The following is a 15,082-nucleotide window of genomic DNA, read 5'->3' as shown; positions in this document are numbered from 1 at the left end:
TGACCTTATGATCTGCCCACTTCAACCTCCCAAAGTGCTAGGATTACAGGCGTGAGCCACTGCGCCTGGCCAGTTCCTTGAATTTTTAATCTCTTCTGTTTCTTAGTCATCATTTGCTGGTTTCCCTTTATCCCAAAGTAATGATCACACTCAGCCATATCTTGGCCACTTTCTCATTCCATTAGTTTCTAGCCGATCACTATTACTTTTCCTCATTTCTGTGTTTTTTTAAAGAAGTTTATATAGAATTATGTATATTTGGGTCTCTGCTATTAGCATCTTTAGAGTTTTATGAATATATGCCTATATTCTTTACAGTTTCCTTCCTTAATTTTTCTTCATGTAGAACTCTCTCTGCCCTCCCCATTCCCAAAGAAAATCTTTCCTAGGGTCATCTTTGCTTGACTTTTTAGCCTCATTCTGTTTTCTTGAGGTATAGTGACCAGAACTGCAAGAAGGTATTGTAAAAGATTATGGAAAGCTGGGGTGATTCTTTCTCCATTTTTCCCTCAATATATTTCATAGTGATAGTTGCCATTTTATCTATTTGACTCTAGCAGCTAAATAGTTAAATATCTTTAGAGAGTTGTCTACAGTAAGCCCTATTCAATTCTTAGACATTCTGTCATCATATATGTCAGTTAATTAAAATGCATGGTTTAAATCATTTTTCTTTAAACATTATTTTATATTTGCCCACAATGCAAATTTTGTACTCTACAATCTTGAGAAGATACCATTATTACTTCTTGCCATTTTATACATTGTAAAAGTTAAAGGTCATCTGCGAACTAGCAGATTTCATAATTTAACAGGTCAGATAATAAAATGCTAAATAAAATTTGTTAGAATGGGGAAATTCTCATGCATCCACCTATCACTGCCTAATTTATGTTACTTGCTAATAAGAATTTCTCTAGCTAAGAAAATACTGTCTCAGAAGCTCTTCTAAATTCCATCCCTACTCTTCTGTAAATGATGTAAATTCCCTGCAACTGTAGGTTTTTTCCTGCAATTTGTCAATTATTTTAGAAAAAATAATTTTCTAAAACTATAGTTTTATATAGATTTTTATTTTTCATAAGATTCTTGGTAATAGACTCCTTCTGAGTCACATTTCCCTGCAGAATATGTTTTATTAACAGCATTTAGATCATGTGTTGATTAGACCTCCCCAATAAGAGTAAAGGAAATAAAGTCAAAAATAAATCTCTCCAATTCTAAACTGAAAAATTAACATCTTCGTTGCTTAGCACAGTTTATAATGTGTTTCACAATAAATATTATTTTTATTATCAGACGAAGGAAAGCTACATTTAAATGATTTTTTTTAGTTGGGGAAGAGTGAGTGGAGGAGAATACCTTTGGATGGGTCTTTATATAAAACACTGAAACGTTCTATTAACCAGATGTTAACCAGTGATAATGGTAGAAAGAGAACAATGCAAAAGAGCCTTATGCTGGAGCCAGGAGACAACATTGTAACACAGTTATTTACTTAAGTTAATCTTTTTATAAATGATAAAGGTGTAATATTCATAGAGCTCTTATAAATCTGTAAGAAGAGGAATACCTTATTAACAGATGGATCAAAATAAGCAATTCACAACAGAAAATACACACAAATGGCCAATATATTTTTAAAGAATCAAAGTCGGTGGTCATAAAAATATTAAAAGAGAAAAATATTCTTCTTTCACATATAAAGTTTGCAAAGGTTAAGAAGAATTAGAAAATCTTATATTAGAAATAGTCTTTCTCATGTGCTGCTACTGGGAATATAAACCGATACAAATGTTTTGTAGGCAAATGTGGCATTACGTTTCAAATTTCTTAGAAATGTGCATACGTTTTGACCTAGAAATCCTAATTTTAGGAAATAACCTGTAGATATACACAAGTATTTATCTTCATGGATATTTATTACTATATTAAGAATTAGAAACAATATGAATATCTAGTAGTAATGGATTGGATAAAAAATAGGCAATTCTAATGCAAATCAAAACCACAATGAGATATCATCTTGCAACAGTCAAAATGGCAATTATTAAAAAGTCAAAAAACAACAGATGTTGGTGAGGCTGCAGAGAAAGGGGAACACTTATACAGTGTTGGTGGGAGTGTAAATTAGTTCAGCCACTGTGGGAAGCAGTTTGGAGATTTCTCAACAAACTTAAAACAGCTACCATTAGACCCAGCAATCCCATTACTGGATATATACCAAAAAATACATAAGTCATTCTACCAAAAAGACATGCACTTGCAGCACTATTCACAATAGTAAAGGCATGGAATCATCCTAGGTGCCCATCAGTGGTGGACCAAATAAAGAAAATGTGGCACATATACACCGTGGAATACTACAAAGCCATCAAAAATGAAATAATGGCCTTTGCAGCAACATGAATGGAGCTGGAGTCCATTATCCTAAGAAAATTAACACAATAACAGAAAACCAAATACCGGATGTTCTCACTTATAAGTGAGAACTAAACATTGGTTACTCACGGACATAAAAATGCCAACAAGAAACACTAGGGACTACTAGAAGGGAGAAGGAGGGAGGGAGGGGGCCAGAGGGCCAGAGGTTGAAAAACTGTTGGGCACTATGCCCAGTACCTGAGTGATGCAATCATTCATATCCCAAACCTCAGCATCAAGTAATATACCCAGGGAACAAACCTGCACACATACCCACTGAATCTAAAACGTTGAAAAGAAAAAGTCAATTAATTTTAAAAAGTGAAATATGTGAAAATTGCCCCCATGTATTAAAAAGAAAATGAAGCCTTTAAAACTGTACAAATTGATGTTTGTGTTTTGTTTTGTTTCCTTTTTAGATATAGTGTCCATCTAATTTACCGTCCAAATTAGCAAGTTTTTAGAGTACTATTAACAATTGAAACAGCATTAACAGGCAGAAAGTGAGGCTGTTCTTTATTTAACAGCCTTAGGAGCCAGCAAAACAAAGATCATTCTGACAGTCTACGTTTAATCTGATGGATCATTCTACCTTTTAAGATAAAATTCCTCAGTGCTGGAAGAGTTTAAAGCACTTTATTAGTGATTAACTCTAAAATTAGACCTGTGAGACACTATGTTCTACTTCTGCTTAATAAACAAACTTATACATGTTTTGATAAAACATCTACAAAGGACTTCTTATTTTGTTCTAACCAATTAGGAACTTAAAATAGATATAAGCCAGTATCTATTCTTAGAGCTCCCAAAGTCCTTTCTTTATTAGCTTAGCAGTAGCTATATTATTTTGTGTGAATCCCATTTACACACACACAGAGGAGAAGCTTATAAAGAAAAATGATATAAAGAGAAAAATTTGTTTTGAAATTGATTTTTCAAGGATAAACTTTGCTTATAGTATATTTGAGTTTTAAAATATTTGAGTCTTCTGGAAACTAAAAATGAAATTAAAATCCTGAAATGTCTATTGAACAGAAATAAACACTTCTGGTATCAAAAAAAAAAAAAAAAAAAAAAATCTCAACCCAAAACCTCAAGCGATATTTCCTCCTCACTTCCATTCTATGCATCTTAGAAATGTATAAAAGATGGTTATTCTACATTCAATAGAAAGATACTGAATAGGAAAAACCAATTAGAATTCCTGTTTTAATAAACCTACCTTACTATCAAGAGGCTATTGAAATTTAAGATGCAACAATGTTTTATTTAAAAGTTTGAATTTACAAGTCATTTTTTAAAAGATATTTTAAAAGAGTGGTTTTTTAAATAAAATATTTTATGATAAATTAGGACGAATGTGCTTAGTTTATTTGTGCTTTTGGATCAAATAAACTAATTCTATCACTAGTGTGATAGGATACTATTACATTATTATTTCCTAATACCAGCAGAAAAATGACATTTATGAATAGGAATTCTTTATAATATTAACATTAAAGTTGATATTATTTCTGAGATTATTTAAAAATTACTTCCCAAAATATTTTCTTCTCTAATACCTTGTATCAGCATCCTTTAGCTCAGTAAGAACTAAAGGTGTCTCATTTTGTAGTTAAAATTGTTTTGATTTTTATTTTTAAGCTTATTTTCATGTGAATTGTTTTCTGTAATAGTCTTTCTGTAAAACACCTGCCTTTCTCCACTTAAAAGATAAGTCTAGATTTTTTTAATTTTGAGAATGTGATTATATAAAAATGCAGTTGTAGTTAAAAGAATGTTTCATTGCTAGTGATTTAAATTTCAAAACCCTTCTTGTTACAGGACCTTAGTGGAAGCCTGGGGGTTGGCAGGTGTTTTGCATAGATTCTTGTGTTTTTATTGGCTGAGGAATATTATGAAGTTAGCTAACTACAGTGAGGCAAGTCTTATGGTGTAGTATTAAACAGTACAGATATTGTAAGGTCAGACTGCCTAAGTTCAAACCCCTCTTCACTCGTTACCAACTGCGTAACCTTGGGCAGGTTACTCAACATGTCTGGTCTTCAGTTTTCTCATCAGTAAAAATGGGGATAGGCCAAGCGTGGTGGCTTACGGCTGTAATCCCAGCACTTTGGGAGGCCAAGGTGGGCAGATCACTTGAGGTCAAGAGTTCAAGACCAGCCTGGTCAACATGGTGTAACCCTGTTTCTACTAAAAATGCAAAAATCAGCCGGGCGTGGTGACGTGTGCCTATAATCCCAGCTACTCAGGAGGCTGAGGCAAGAGAATCACTTGAACCTGGGAGGCGGAGGGTGCAGTGAGCCAAGATCGCGCCACTACACTCCAGCCTGGGTGACAGAGTGATGCTCAGTCTCAAAAAAAAAAAAAAAATATGGGGGTAATAGTGGCTATTCATAGCTCAGAACAATGCCTGGAACACAGTAAACAATTAAATGTTAGATATGGTTATCATTAATATGTTTCATTCTTTTTAGGTATGCTCTAAAAAATGTGCATATTAGTTTGCATCATTGCCATACCACTCAAATCCATTATGTACTGATATGGTCAAGAAGAAATATAATATCATCTCTCTTCAGGAAATCATTACACATATCCAGGCCTGCATTTTTACCATTTGTTTACTGTTTTACATTTAAGTCACTTTCTTAAGAGCCCTGCAGTTACTTCTAGTCTGTGCTTATACTCCCACGAAAGATGAAACTTATTTAAAATGGAGTTAGAATGACAGGTTTGCCAGGAAAAATAAATATGAAAAATGATTTTAAATAAAAATCAAACAGCTTTTTGAAAAGCAGTCTCAGCTAAAGTGTTTTTAAGGAAATTATTGATAAATATATGAAAAATGAAAACCCAATTTTCTGAGGCACAGAAAAACCAATAAATACTTGAAGTATTTATTAAATATTATGGATATTTCACATGGGTTTTTTTCAATTTACAAAGTTACTTTATTCTATCAATAATAGACTGGAATCCTAAGTTCCCCTTATCTCTTGCCTGGATTCCTGCAGTAGCTTCCTAACTCTCTCTGACCTTCTGCCCTTACTCACTTTTAGTCAGTTCACCATTCCATAGTTAGTGTCAGACTGTCACACCTCTGCTCAAAACCCTCTACTGATTTCCCATTTCACCTAGAGTAAAAATTCAGTGTCTTTAATTAGGCTCTGAGAGTCCAACATGATCTCTTCTCTTCCCCAACTCATCTCTTATAATTTTATCCCTCACTTACTCTGCTCCAGCCTAACAGTCCTGCTTGGTGTTTGAGGAATAAACCAAGTAGTTTCCTGCCTTGGGGACTGTACACTTGCTATTCCCCTGGGGGAGTGCCCTTTTCCCAGATAACTGTGGGGCTCACTCTAACTGCTCCTCGGGACACTGCCTAAATGTGACCTTCTGAGCGGGGCCTTCCCTGACCACCCTATATAAAACAGCACATACCCACGTGCCTGTCATCACTCTCTGTCTCCCTTACCCTGCTTTCTTCTTCTTCATTGCACTTACCACCATCTGACGCAGCTGTTTCTGTCTGCCCACATTAGAACGTTAGCTCTGGGAGAGCTTTTCTGTGTTGTCCAGTGTCGTTTTCCTACAGCTAGAACAGCACCTGGTTTGCTGAATGAATTTTAAAAATGAACACTTGAATGGACTCTTACCCAGTTTACTACTGACTTCTTATAAACACAGGAGAAACGTAAGTTTCTTAGTCTTCCAAGCTTCGTTAGAAAAATTAAAAATGGTCCTAAAATAAGGCATTTCTAAGTATTAAGAGTTATTAAAATGCTGAATACAAGAACTCATAGTCATGAGTATGTGCCCGTTGGTTCCTGCTTCCCAAACTTCCTTAAAGACTACTTCTCTCTCTTCCCGTGCCTTGCTGGTGGTGCCTCCTGATGGCTGACACACAGACCACCCTTACCCAGCCTCTTCCTACACTGCCTTCTTTCCGCTGCTTACAGTAGGTAGTCTCTGTGTCTTGGAGCACAATTAGTTTGACCCAGGCAACCCTTCTCTCCCGGGCACATCCTCTTTAACCTCTTTTCTCCTCTTTTTGTTTTTAACCAGTCATCTCTGAAATACTCCTCTCTTCTTTCTTTCCTTATCTCTGAACAAAAAAAAAAAAAGTCACTAATTTTGATTGGTTGGCAGAAAATTAATACTTGTGATAGTCTTCTTCCAAGGAAAATGGAAGATACAAACTTTTATTAAGTTATATATGAAACAACTACCTTCAGAAGATTTATAGTGGTCTTTGTCTACTTCCCTATTATCCTTTAATTAACCTGTTTTTATCAAAGACAGTCAAGTTAATTTTTCTTATTCAACTTTGTTTCATTTCTAACATTATAGATATAATTCTATTTTTCATTGGAAATATTTATGCATAAAATACGAACATTGAAACCAGAAAAGGGCTGGGGAAGACAACTGCAGACTCATTTTGAAATAGCCCTGACTACGCAGACATAATTAATGGTAATTTTTCTATAGGAAGAGGGAAGTTTAAGGTCCAGTTACCTTGAAAGCAATTTTTTAAAGTATAAGCTATTTTTCAGTTGAGCATTTCTCATGCTATTGTTCTATATGTCTTTATCTGGTAAGTTAAAAATAATTTTTCCCTTTATAAATATAATCCACAATTCCTGAAAGTATGTTTTTCAAGATGCTAGTCCCTCAAGATGCTACCTGAAAGTTTAAAAAGCTCTGTTATCAAATGACTTTGGGGCTCATGGTATACTATATACCACTCCTGAAGGTTTATCATAGACATCAGCAATAAATTTACATCTACAACAAATTTATGTATTTAATTTTGTTTAACCATTGTTTTGCAAACATATATGACTACTAAACCCCCTTCTTGTATAAGTCTTGTTAATATCCCATGAAAGAAACTTTGAGAAACAACTATGATTATTTAATCATTTAGCGAAAAAAGGACTAGTGATATTAACTATTTGTTGAAGGCTCCTATCTGCCAGGCATTGTTCTCAGAGTTCTTAGAATTTTACATAAAGTATCTTATTTAAACCTAAAATGAACCTAATAAATACAAGTACTGTGGTCATCCCCTTCTTACAGACGAGAAAACTGAGGTTGAGATAAGTAAATGCCTTGCTGAAGTCCACATGGCCAGTGGGGTAAGCATGTGAATCTTGGCAGTCTGTTTACAAAATCCATATACAATCACCAGTCTCCATGGCATTTAATGGTATGCAAAAAATGTGAATGATGCCATTTGTGAATGTTCAGCTAATAAAAAGGATGAGCTATTTTAAGATATTTGGTTATTTTTGTTACATAGATATTGCTGGAATTCCTCTGCCTCAGAACCTGAGTGGATATTCTTTGTTGCCATTATCATCAGAAACATTTAAGAATGAACATAAAGTCGAAAACCTGCATCCACCCTGGATTCTGAGTGAATTCCATGGATGTAATGCGAATGCCTCCACCTACATGCTTCGAACTAACCACTGGAAGTATATAGCCTACTCGGACGGCGCTTCAGTATTGCCTCAACTCTTTGGTAAATGTGTTAATAGATTTTTAAGTGTAATATTATGTGTAATGAACTGCCCTATGTAGCATTGCTCAAGATATCCAATAATCCTTGTTAAATAAATGAATATCATCTGCTGCTTGTCATGTAGGACTATCTACAAAGGGTTGCCCACGTGAGGAACAGCCTCTTTGCAGATCAGTAGCTGAATTTCAGAGAAAGCGTCCTAAGGCTTTTGATCTGGGTCTCATGACTGAAACCAGTTTTCTCTGATCAGGGCATCTTTCAGTACTCATGGTTATCTTTCCCAATTAGAAGTCAACACCTCATTGTACCTCATTGTTCTGAAGGATTAACAACTATCTTATGAAGGCTGACATTTTGCATATATGATTTAATGTTCACCACAACCCCACAAGATAGTGCCATTATCCTCATTTTACAGAGGAGACTAGGAGTCACAGGAATTTGGATACCCATGTGAGGTCTCACAGCTAAGAAGCAGCAGAACTGAGATCTCAATGAAGCTGTGACTGCAAAATTGATACTTCTTATAACTTCTAAAAAATGTCTGCCAGCTTCACTACTCTATGAATTAATTTTTAAACAGCATTTTTAGATTTAGGGTTTTACTTATCCTTTGTCCCCAGTTGGTACATAAAATATGTGCTAAAGCCATTAGTAATATTTATTTCTCCCTAAGGCTCCTTCCCAGTTACAAATAGCAAAATTATTATCAAAATAATACTTTGGGAGCCAAACTGGCCAACCCCTTCACTTTAAGAGTGGAGGATTCTTGACTGAAAAAGGAAGTCTTGACATTTTCATCCTGATGAATAATGTGCATCTCTTGCTTGTTCATTGGCCATTCTCAGATGAAATTTATGGGGGGCCATTGTTTTGAACTGAGTTCCTACACCAGGCTCAACCGACCAAGTCAAACCAGAATGGGGTCACTGGCAGTTAGGTGCTCCATAATCAAACAACTTTAGAGTGGGCGGGCCACTTTAGCCAAAAAAAAAGAATCACAATAACCAACTTGAAGGGGCTCATTTTACCTGAACCAGCATAAGGAAGTTTCCTCTGTTTTTACTGGATAAAGAAAGTAACACTCTAATGACGAATCTGCTTTTTGTTCCATGTTTCTGGGACTTTTTCGTCAGCCTTTTTCTTCCTATAAAGCTCACCTCCTCTGCTCAGCTCATCAGAATGCCTTTTCTAAATCTTTAGATGGGATGCTGCCCAATTCATGAATCACTAAATAAAAGCCAATTTGATCTTTAAATTTGTCGAAGTTTTGTTTTTTATACCATGTTCTACCAAAAAACTGATGTGACTATCAAAATGTCAGAAGTGGGGAATCAGCTTTTCTGTACTTTTTAGGGCTTACTGATTTCCCTTTCCTAAAGATATGCCATCTGAAATTACCTAGCAAAGTCACATATCTCTTCAGGGGCCTCTTGTACTTAAGTAGGCCATAGGGGATTTTCCCTCAACATACAGTGTTCATTTACTATCTGAAGTTAATTGTCATAAGATCTCTGACTTGCTGTTTTTCCAATTAGATTGGTATCCAAGTTATATCCCTGCCTTCCTACACCATATCTAAAAAGTGTATTTATGGATCTGAAATATTTATCATTATTTTATTGTGGGCAGTGATTGAGAAGTTTGTATTTCCATGGTTGTTTGTTCAAATGGACAGTACTGATGAATGTAACTTTCAAAACTCCAAGCATAAGATACTAATATATAAAGAAAACTAGGATTAAGTAAAGCTGCAGGAACATGACTTGTCTATATAAAAAATTTGTAGAAAGTTTGAGGCTGTTGAAACGGTACAGTATAAGCATTACTATATTCATTTCTGCCTGTCAAAGTAGGCAGGACATCTAAAACAGGAAGAACTTGTTCTAAACCAGCTTACTAATGATAAAAGGTTGACTTTTTCTGGCATTTGAGAAAAGAAAAAAGAAGTGGGATAGCTGGACAATGGTAATAAGGAGGGAATTTGGGCATGCAACATAGGGTGTTTAACTCCTGGTATGTTATTTTACCATTTATACTGTCCTTCATTTTATTACACTAACAGGAACTGAAAATCTTTTTAAAAATCTAATAGATTACCTGTCATAATGACATTCTAAAAATTTTTTTGGCAGGTCACTATTTTGACAGATATTTAATTTTTTTCTTTCAGATCTTTCCTCAGATCCAGATGAATTAACAAATGTTGCTGTAAAATTTCCAGAAATTACTTATTCTTTGGATCAGAAGCTTCGTTCCATTATAAACTACCCTAAAGTTTCGGCTTCTGTCCACCAGTATAATAAAGAGCAGTTTATCAAGTGGAAACAAAGTATAGGACAGAATTATTCAAACGTTATAGCAAATCTTAGGTGGCATCAGGACTGGCAGAAAGAACCAAGGAAGTATGAAAGTGCAATCGATCAGTGGCTTAAAACGCATATGAATCCAAGAGCAGTTTGAACAAAAAGTTTAAAAATAATGTTCTAGAGATACATATATATCACAAGATCATAATTATGTATTTTAAATGAAACAGTTTTAATAATTACCAAGTTTTGGCCAGGCGCAGTGGCTCACACCTGTAATCCTAGGACTTTGGGAGGCAGAGGCAGGCAGATCACAAGGTCAAGAGATCGAGACCATCTTGGCCAATATGGTGAAACCCCGTCTCTACTAAAAATACAAAAATTAGCTGGGCATGGTGGCACACACCCGTAGTCTCAGCTACTCAGGAGGCTGAGGCAGGAGGATCACTTGAACCCAGGAGGCAGCAGTTGCAGTGAGCTGAGATCGCGCCACTGTACTCCAGCCTGGCGACAGAGTGAGACTCCGTGTCAAATAAATAATAATAAAATAATAATAATTACCAATTTTTCATTACTTTGTAAGAATGTAGTGTATTTTAAGATAAAATGCCAGTGATTATAAAATCACATATTTTCAAAAATGGTTATTATTTATACCTTTGTATAACTTCTAACAATTTAGTGGAAGTATCAAAAGGATTGAAGCAAATACTGTAACAGTTATATTCCTTTAAATAATAGAGAATATAAAATATTGTAATAGTAATAATATTTATCATAAAACAGTTGTGTGTGAGCATTTGATGGTGCTTGATGAGTTATTTGTATTCGATGGGACTGTTTGGATGTATTTCATGGGAGTATCTGGAGTATTTAACAGGATGTAAACCCTGAATGTACCTGATTTTACTACTGTTTTTTTTTTAATAGGTAATATATATACAGGGTAAAAACTTCAAATGGTACAAAAGGGTTAACAGTGATCATGAAGTCTCTATCCTTTCTGTCTTCCCTGCCATCCAGTTCCCCCTCCAAGAAGCAAGTACCGAAACCACCTGCTTACGCATTTTTAGAGATTGGCCACAAATTTGTTACTAAATGTATATATTCCTTTCCCCCTACACTAACGGTAACATACTGCACACATTGTTCTGCATGTTGCTTCTTTTTCCTTTTTTTTTTCACTTGACAGTAGATATCTAGAGGTGAAATTACTGAGTCAAGACTATATTTAGCAAAATTACACTAGATACTACATATTACCTCTAAAGAAGGTATACTAACTGAGAATCTCACCATCAATGCATGTCTTCTTATCCTTTGCCAACCTAACAGATAAAAATATTCTGTTTTTATTTTTCTTATGATGAGTAAAGTAGATCATATTTTCATGTATTTAACAGCCATTGGAATCTGCTTTACCATGGCCTTTCCTATTTCTATTCTTTGCCTAATTTTCTGTTGGTTGTTGGTCTTTGTTTTGTATTACAGGCGTGCTTTAGATATTAGCTTTTTGTAAGAGATCCTGCAAATATTTTCTTTCTAGTTTGTCATTGTCAGTTTTCTTCTGAGTTTGTTCTGGTATTTTTTGATACGTAGAAATTTTTATTTTCATGTAAGCAAATTTATGAATCTTTGTACCCCATAAGTATATACAATTATGATTTGTCAATTAAAAATATTAATGCAAAATTTACAAATCTTTGCTTTTTTGGCTTTTAGGATTTTATATCATATTTAGAATTGCCTTCTCCACTTGTCTTTTTTCTTTTTTTTTTTTTGAGATGGAGTCTCGCTGTGTCACCCAGACTGGAGTGCAATCGCGCGATCCTGGTTTCAAGTGACTCTCCTGGCTTAGCCTCCCTAGTAGCTGGGATTACAGGCACCCACCGCCACATCCGGCTAATTTTTTGTATTTTTTAGTAGAGACGGGGTTTCACCGTGTTAGCCAGGATGATCTTGATCTCCTGACCTGGTGATCTGCCCACCTCAGCCTCCCAAGTGCTGGGATTACAGGTGTGAGCCACTGTCCCCAGCCTCCACTTGTCTTCTCTTAGAATTTTAGTTTTCACCTTTGGATCTTTGACCCAGCTGGAACATATTAAACATATTAGAAATCTAACTTTAGTTGTTTTTTTTTAATATGCCTACCCATTGATCTTTTATTGAGTAAACTGTCTCTTCTCCCATTGGTAAAAATGGCACTTCATCATATAATACCTTTGGTTGAATACATTATCTTTTCCCCCATTGATTTGCAATGCCATTTTTATCTATACCAAAGTCCCATTTATACTTATGCCATTTCTGAACAGTTTATTTTGCACTGGACCATTTTGTTTTTCTGTTTCTGTTTTGTTTTTGGTTTTTTGAGACAAGGTCTTGCCCTGTCACTCAGGCTGGAATGCAGTGGCACAATCACTGCTCACTGCAGCCTCAATCTCATAGGCTCAGGTGATCCTCCCACCTCAGCCTCCCTAGTAGCTGGGACCACAGGCACACACCACAAAGCCCAGCTAACTTTTAAAATTTTTATAGAGACAGGGTTTCGCTATGTTGCCCAGACTGGTCTTAAACTCCTGAACTCAAGCAACCTGACTGCCTCAGCCTCGCAAAGTGCTGGGATTACAGGTATGAGCCACCACACCCAGCCAGACCAGTCTATTTTTTTAGTGTGGTAGACTAGTCCCTTTGCAATAGTTTTCTTTTTTCAGAATTGTCCTTCCTAGCAACTCTTGATTTTTCCATACAAATTTAGAGTAAGTCTGTCTAGTAACAAAAATGGAAATTTCTGTTGGCCTTTTAAATGAAATCATTAAATGTATAGCCTACTTTAGAGAGTATTTAATTCTTTATGATAGTCATTCTAAAGAATTAGTATGTTTTTCCCTTTATTCAAGTCTTCTTTTATATCCCTCAGTAGTAGTCTAAGTTTTCTTCATATAGATCAATTTTTTCGTAAAAAAATTTGAAAAGCAGGGACTTTAAAAAATATCCTCTAGGCCCTACGCTACACCAGTTGATTAGAGCTTCTGAGAGAGCCTGGGCCTGCTGTTCTATTACTGTTGTCTTGCTGGTCAGTCCCTCCAGCCATGATTCTAATGTGCAGCCAGAGGTAGGTTTATTTCCAGTTGTTTTATCAGTTACTGTAATTTTAAGTGAATCTTCCTTCCATTATATCCTCTAAGGGAAGATCTTGTTTATATGTGCACTCCATTTCCACATATTTATTTTGTGCTGAACCACTTCATAGTAAGTAATAGTTTTTCAAGTGATAGATTATTTTCCATGTAAAAATCTTACCTGCAAATAATTTTACCCAACTTAATACTTTTTCAAACTGTCTTTGAAGTTTTCTTCATGAGTCAGTTCATCTCTTATTTATTTGTTTATCATTCTTCAGTGAATTTATATGAGCTTACCTTTGTAATTATGAATTTCTGGGAAATAATTTTACTTTTGAACATATCTGATTTTGATTACATATGTATATACACATGCATACACACACACACACACACACACACACACACAGATTCTGAAGTGAAACCCTTAATAAGAAAGACCAAGTATTAAGGTTAAAATTAAACTATACAAATCCACCATCCATCTCCTAATTAAGCCTAACAAACACAAGTAGCTAAAGTATGGGTGTATATGCTAATAATAGAGAGAAAAACAATAATAATAGAAATGTGGTCCTGAAAACAGGCTTGTGAAGATAAATCTGCTTCATTCTACCCAAACCCTTTAAGATACACATTCACTGTAAGAATTTACCAAGCATCTGCCATGTTTTAAGCATATTAAGTATAGGATCATAATTAGGTACAATTGAATATTCAGGATAATATCTCATTCAGAATGGTATCTAACAATCATGAAAATCAAAAATTAAGAAAACCTTACGAAACCAAGACAAATATGCCAGAATCTGAGAGGAACTGACACTAATTAGAAGCTGGAATGAGAATAACCTTTGGGCTTCCATTTTTACTACCTCCACGACTCACTTCTTGTTCTAATCTACCATGACCTGTGCTTGGAATTTTGCAGTTGACTCTTAAGAGGTCTCCATGAGTCTGTCCTTGGCTTTCTTCAGTCTGTTCTCAACAGCAGCTGGAGTGAGCCTGCCAAAATACAGATCACACCCCTGGATACTCAAAGCCCCCACTGGTTTCCCATCTTTTTCTTAAAAGCCAGAGTCATTACAATAGCCTATGGGCCCTAAATAATCTGGTAGCATGTTCTCTCTAAGACCGCTTGTCCTCCTCTACTCCTGCCTGATTTACTGTGCTCCAGCCACCTGCGTCCCTGTTGCTTTCCAGACAGACACACCAGGCATGCACCACCAAGACCTCTTTGCACGCGTCAGTTTTTGCTGCCTGGAGTGCAGTTCTTCCTTCAGATTTTTTCATGGCTCACTGTTATTTCCTTGGTGACATGGCTCAAATGTCACCATCTCACAAGGACTTTCCTGCTTTATTTTTCTCCATAGAAATTATTACCATTTAACTTAGTGTGTCTTTTACATAATGAATGTGTTTGAGCTGTCTTTTACCCTTCCTGACCCTACTAGAATAAAAACTCCTAACAGTCATGGCATTTTGTCCCTTTTCTCCACAAAGTATCTCAAATGCCTAACACATAGTAGAAGCTTAGTAAATACTTGTTGAATTAATTTACTGGGAATTACAGCTTTCCAAGTATCACATTAGTTTAGAAAAACAACACATTTGGGCTGTAGCAGGGTGGGGAGTAAAAGGGAGTAGCCTTTTTTCTTTTCTTTTCTTTTCTTTTTTTTTTTTTTTTGAGA

At 35.4% G+C, this 15,082-nt stretch overlaps 1 protein-coding gene across 2 annotated transcripts in view; it reads left to right on the top strand.

Moving 5' to 3' along the window:
* ARSK (arylsulfatase family member K) overlaps positions 1-11,966 on the top strand; it is a 49,846-nt gene extending 37,880 nt beyond the window's left edge. The window contains exons 7-9 of one of the 2 annotated variants that reach the window (XR_005234651.2): positions 7,510-7,568; positions 7,733-7,957; positions 10,131-11,065. Coding sequence is in view for 1 of the 2 variants with exons in the window: in XM_007978797.3 (XP_007976988.3) it covers positions 7,733-7,957; positions 10,131-10,420 (515 nt within the window). In the remaining variant the exon portion in view is untranslated. Of the gene's footprint in view, positions 1-7,509; positions 7,569-7,732; positions 7,958-10,130 lie in introns of both variants that reach the window. The other variant, XM_007978797.3, reaches the window with a different exon arrangement.
* The last annotated feature ends 3,116 nt before the right edge of the window (positions 11,967-15,082 follow it).

This window comes from Chlorocebus sabaeus, chromosome 4, assembly GCF_047675955.1.
Source record: "Chlorocebus sabaeus isolate Y175 chromosome 4, mChlSab1.0.hap1, whole genome shotgun sequence".
Taxonomy (NCBI): domain Eukaryota; kingdom Metazoa; phylum Chordata; class Mammalia; order Primates; family Cercopithecidae; genus Chlorocebus; species Chlorocebus sabaeus.
Note: the sequence above shows the minus strand (reverse complement) of the source record. Positions and strands in the feature narration are given on the sequence as shown.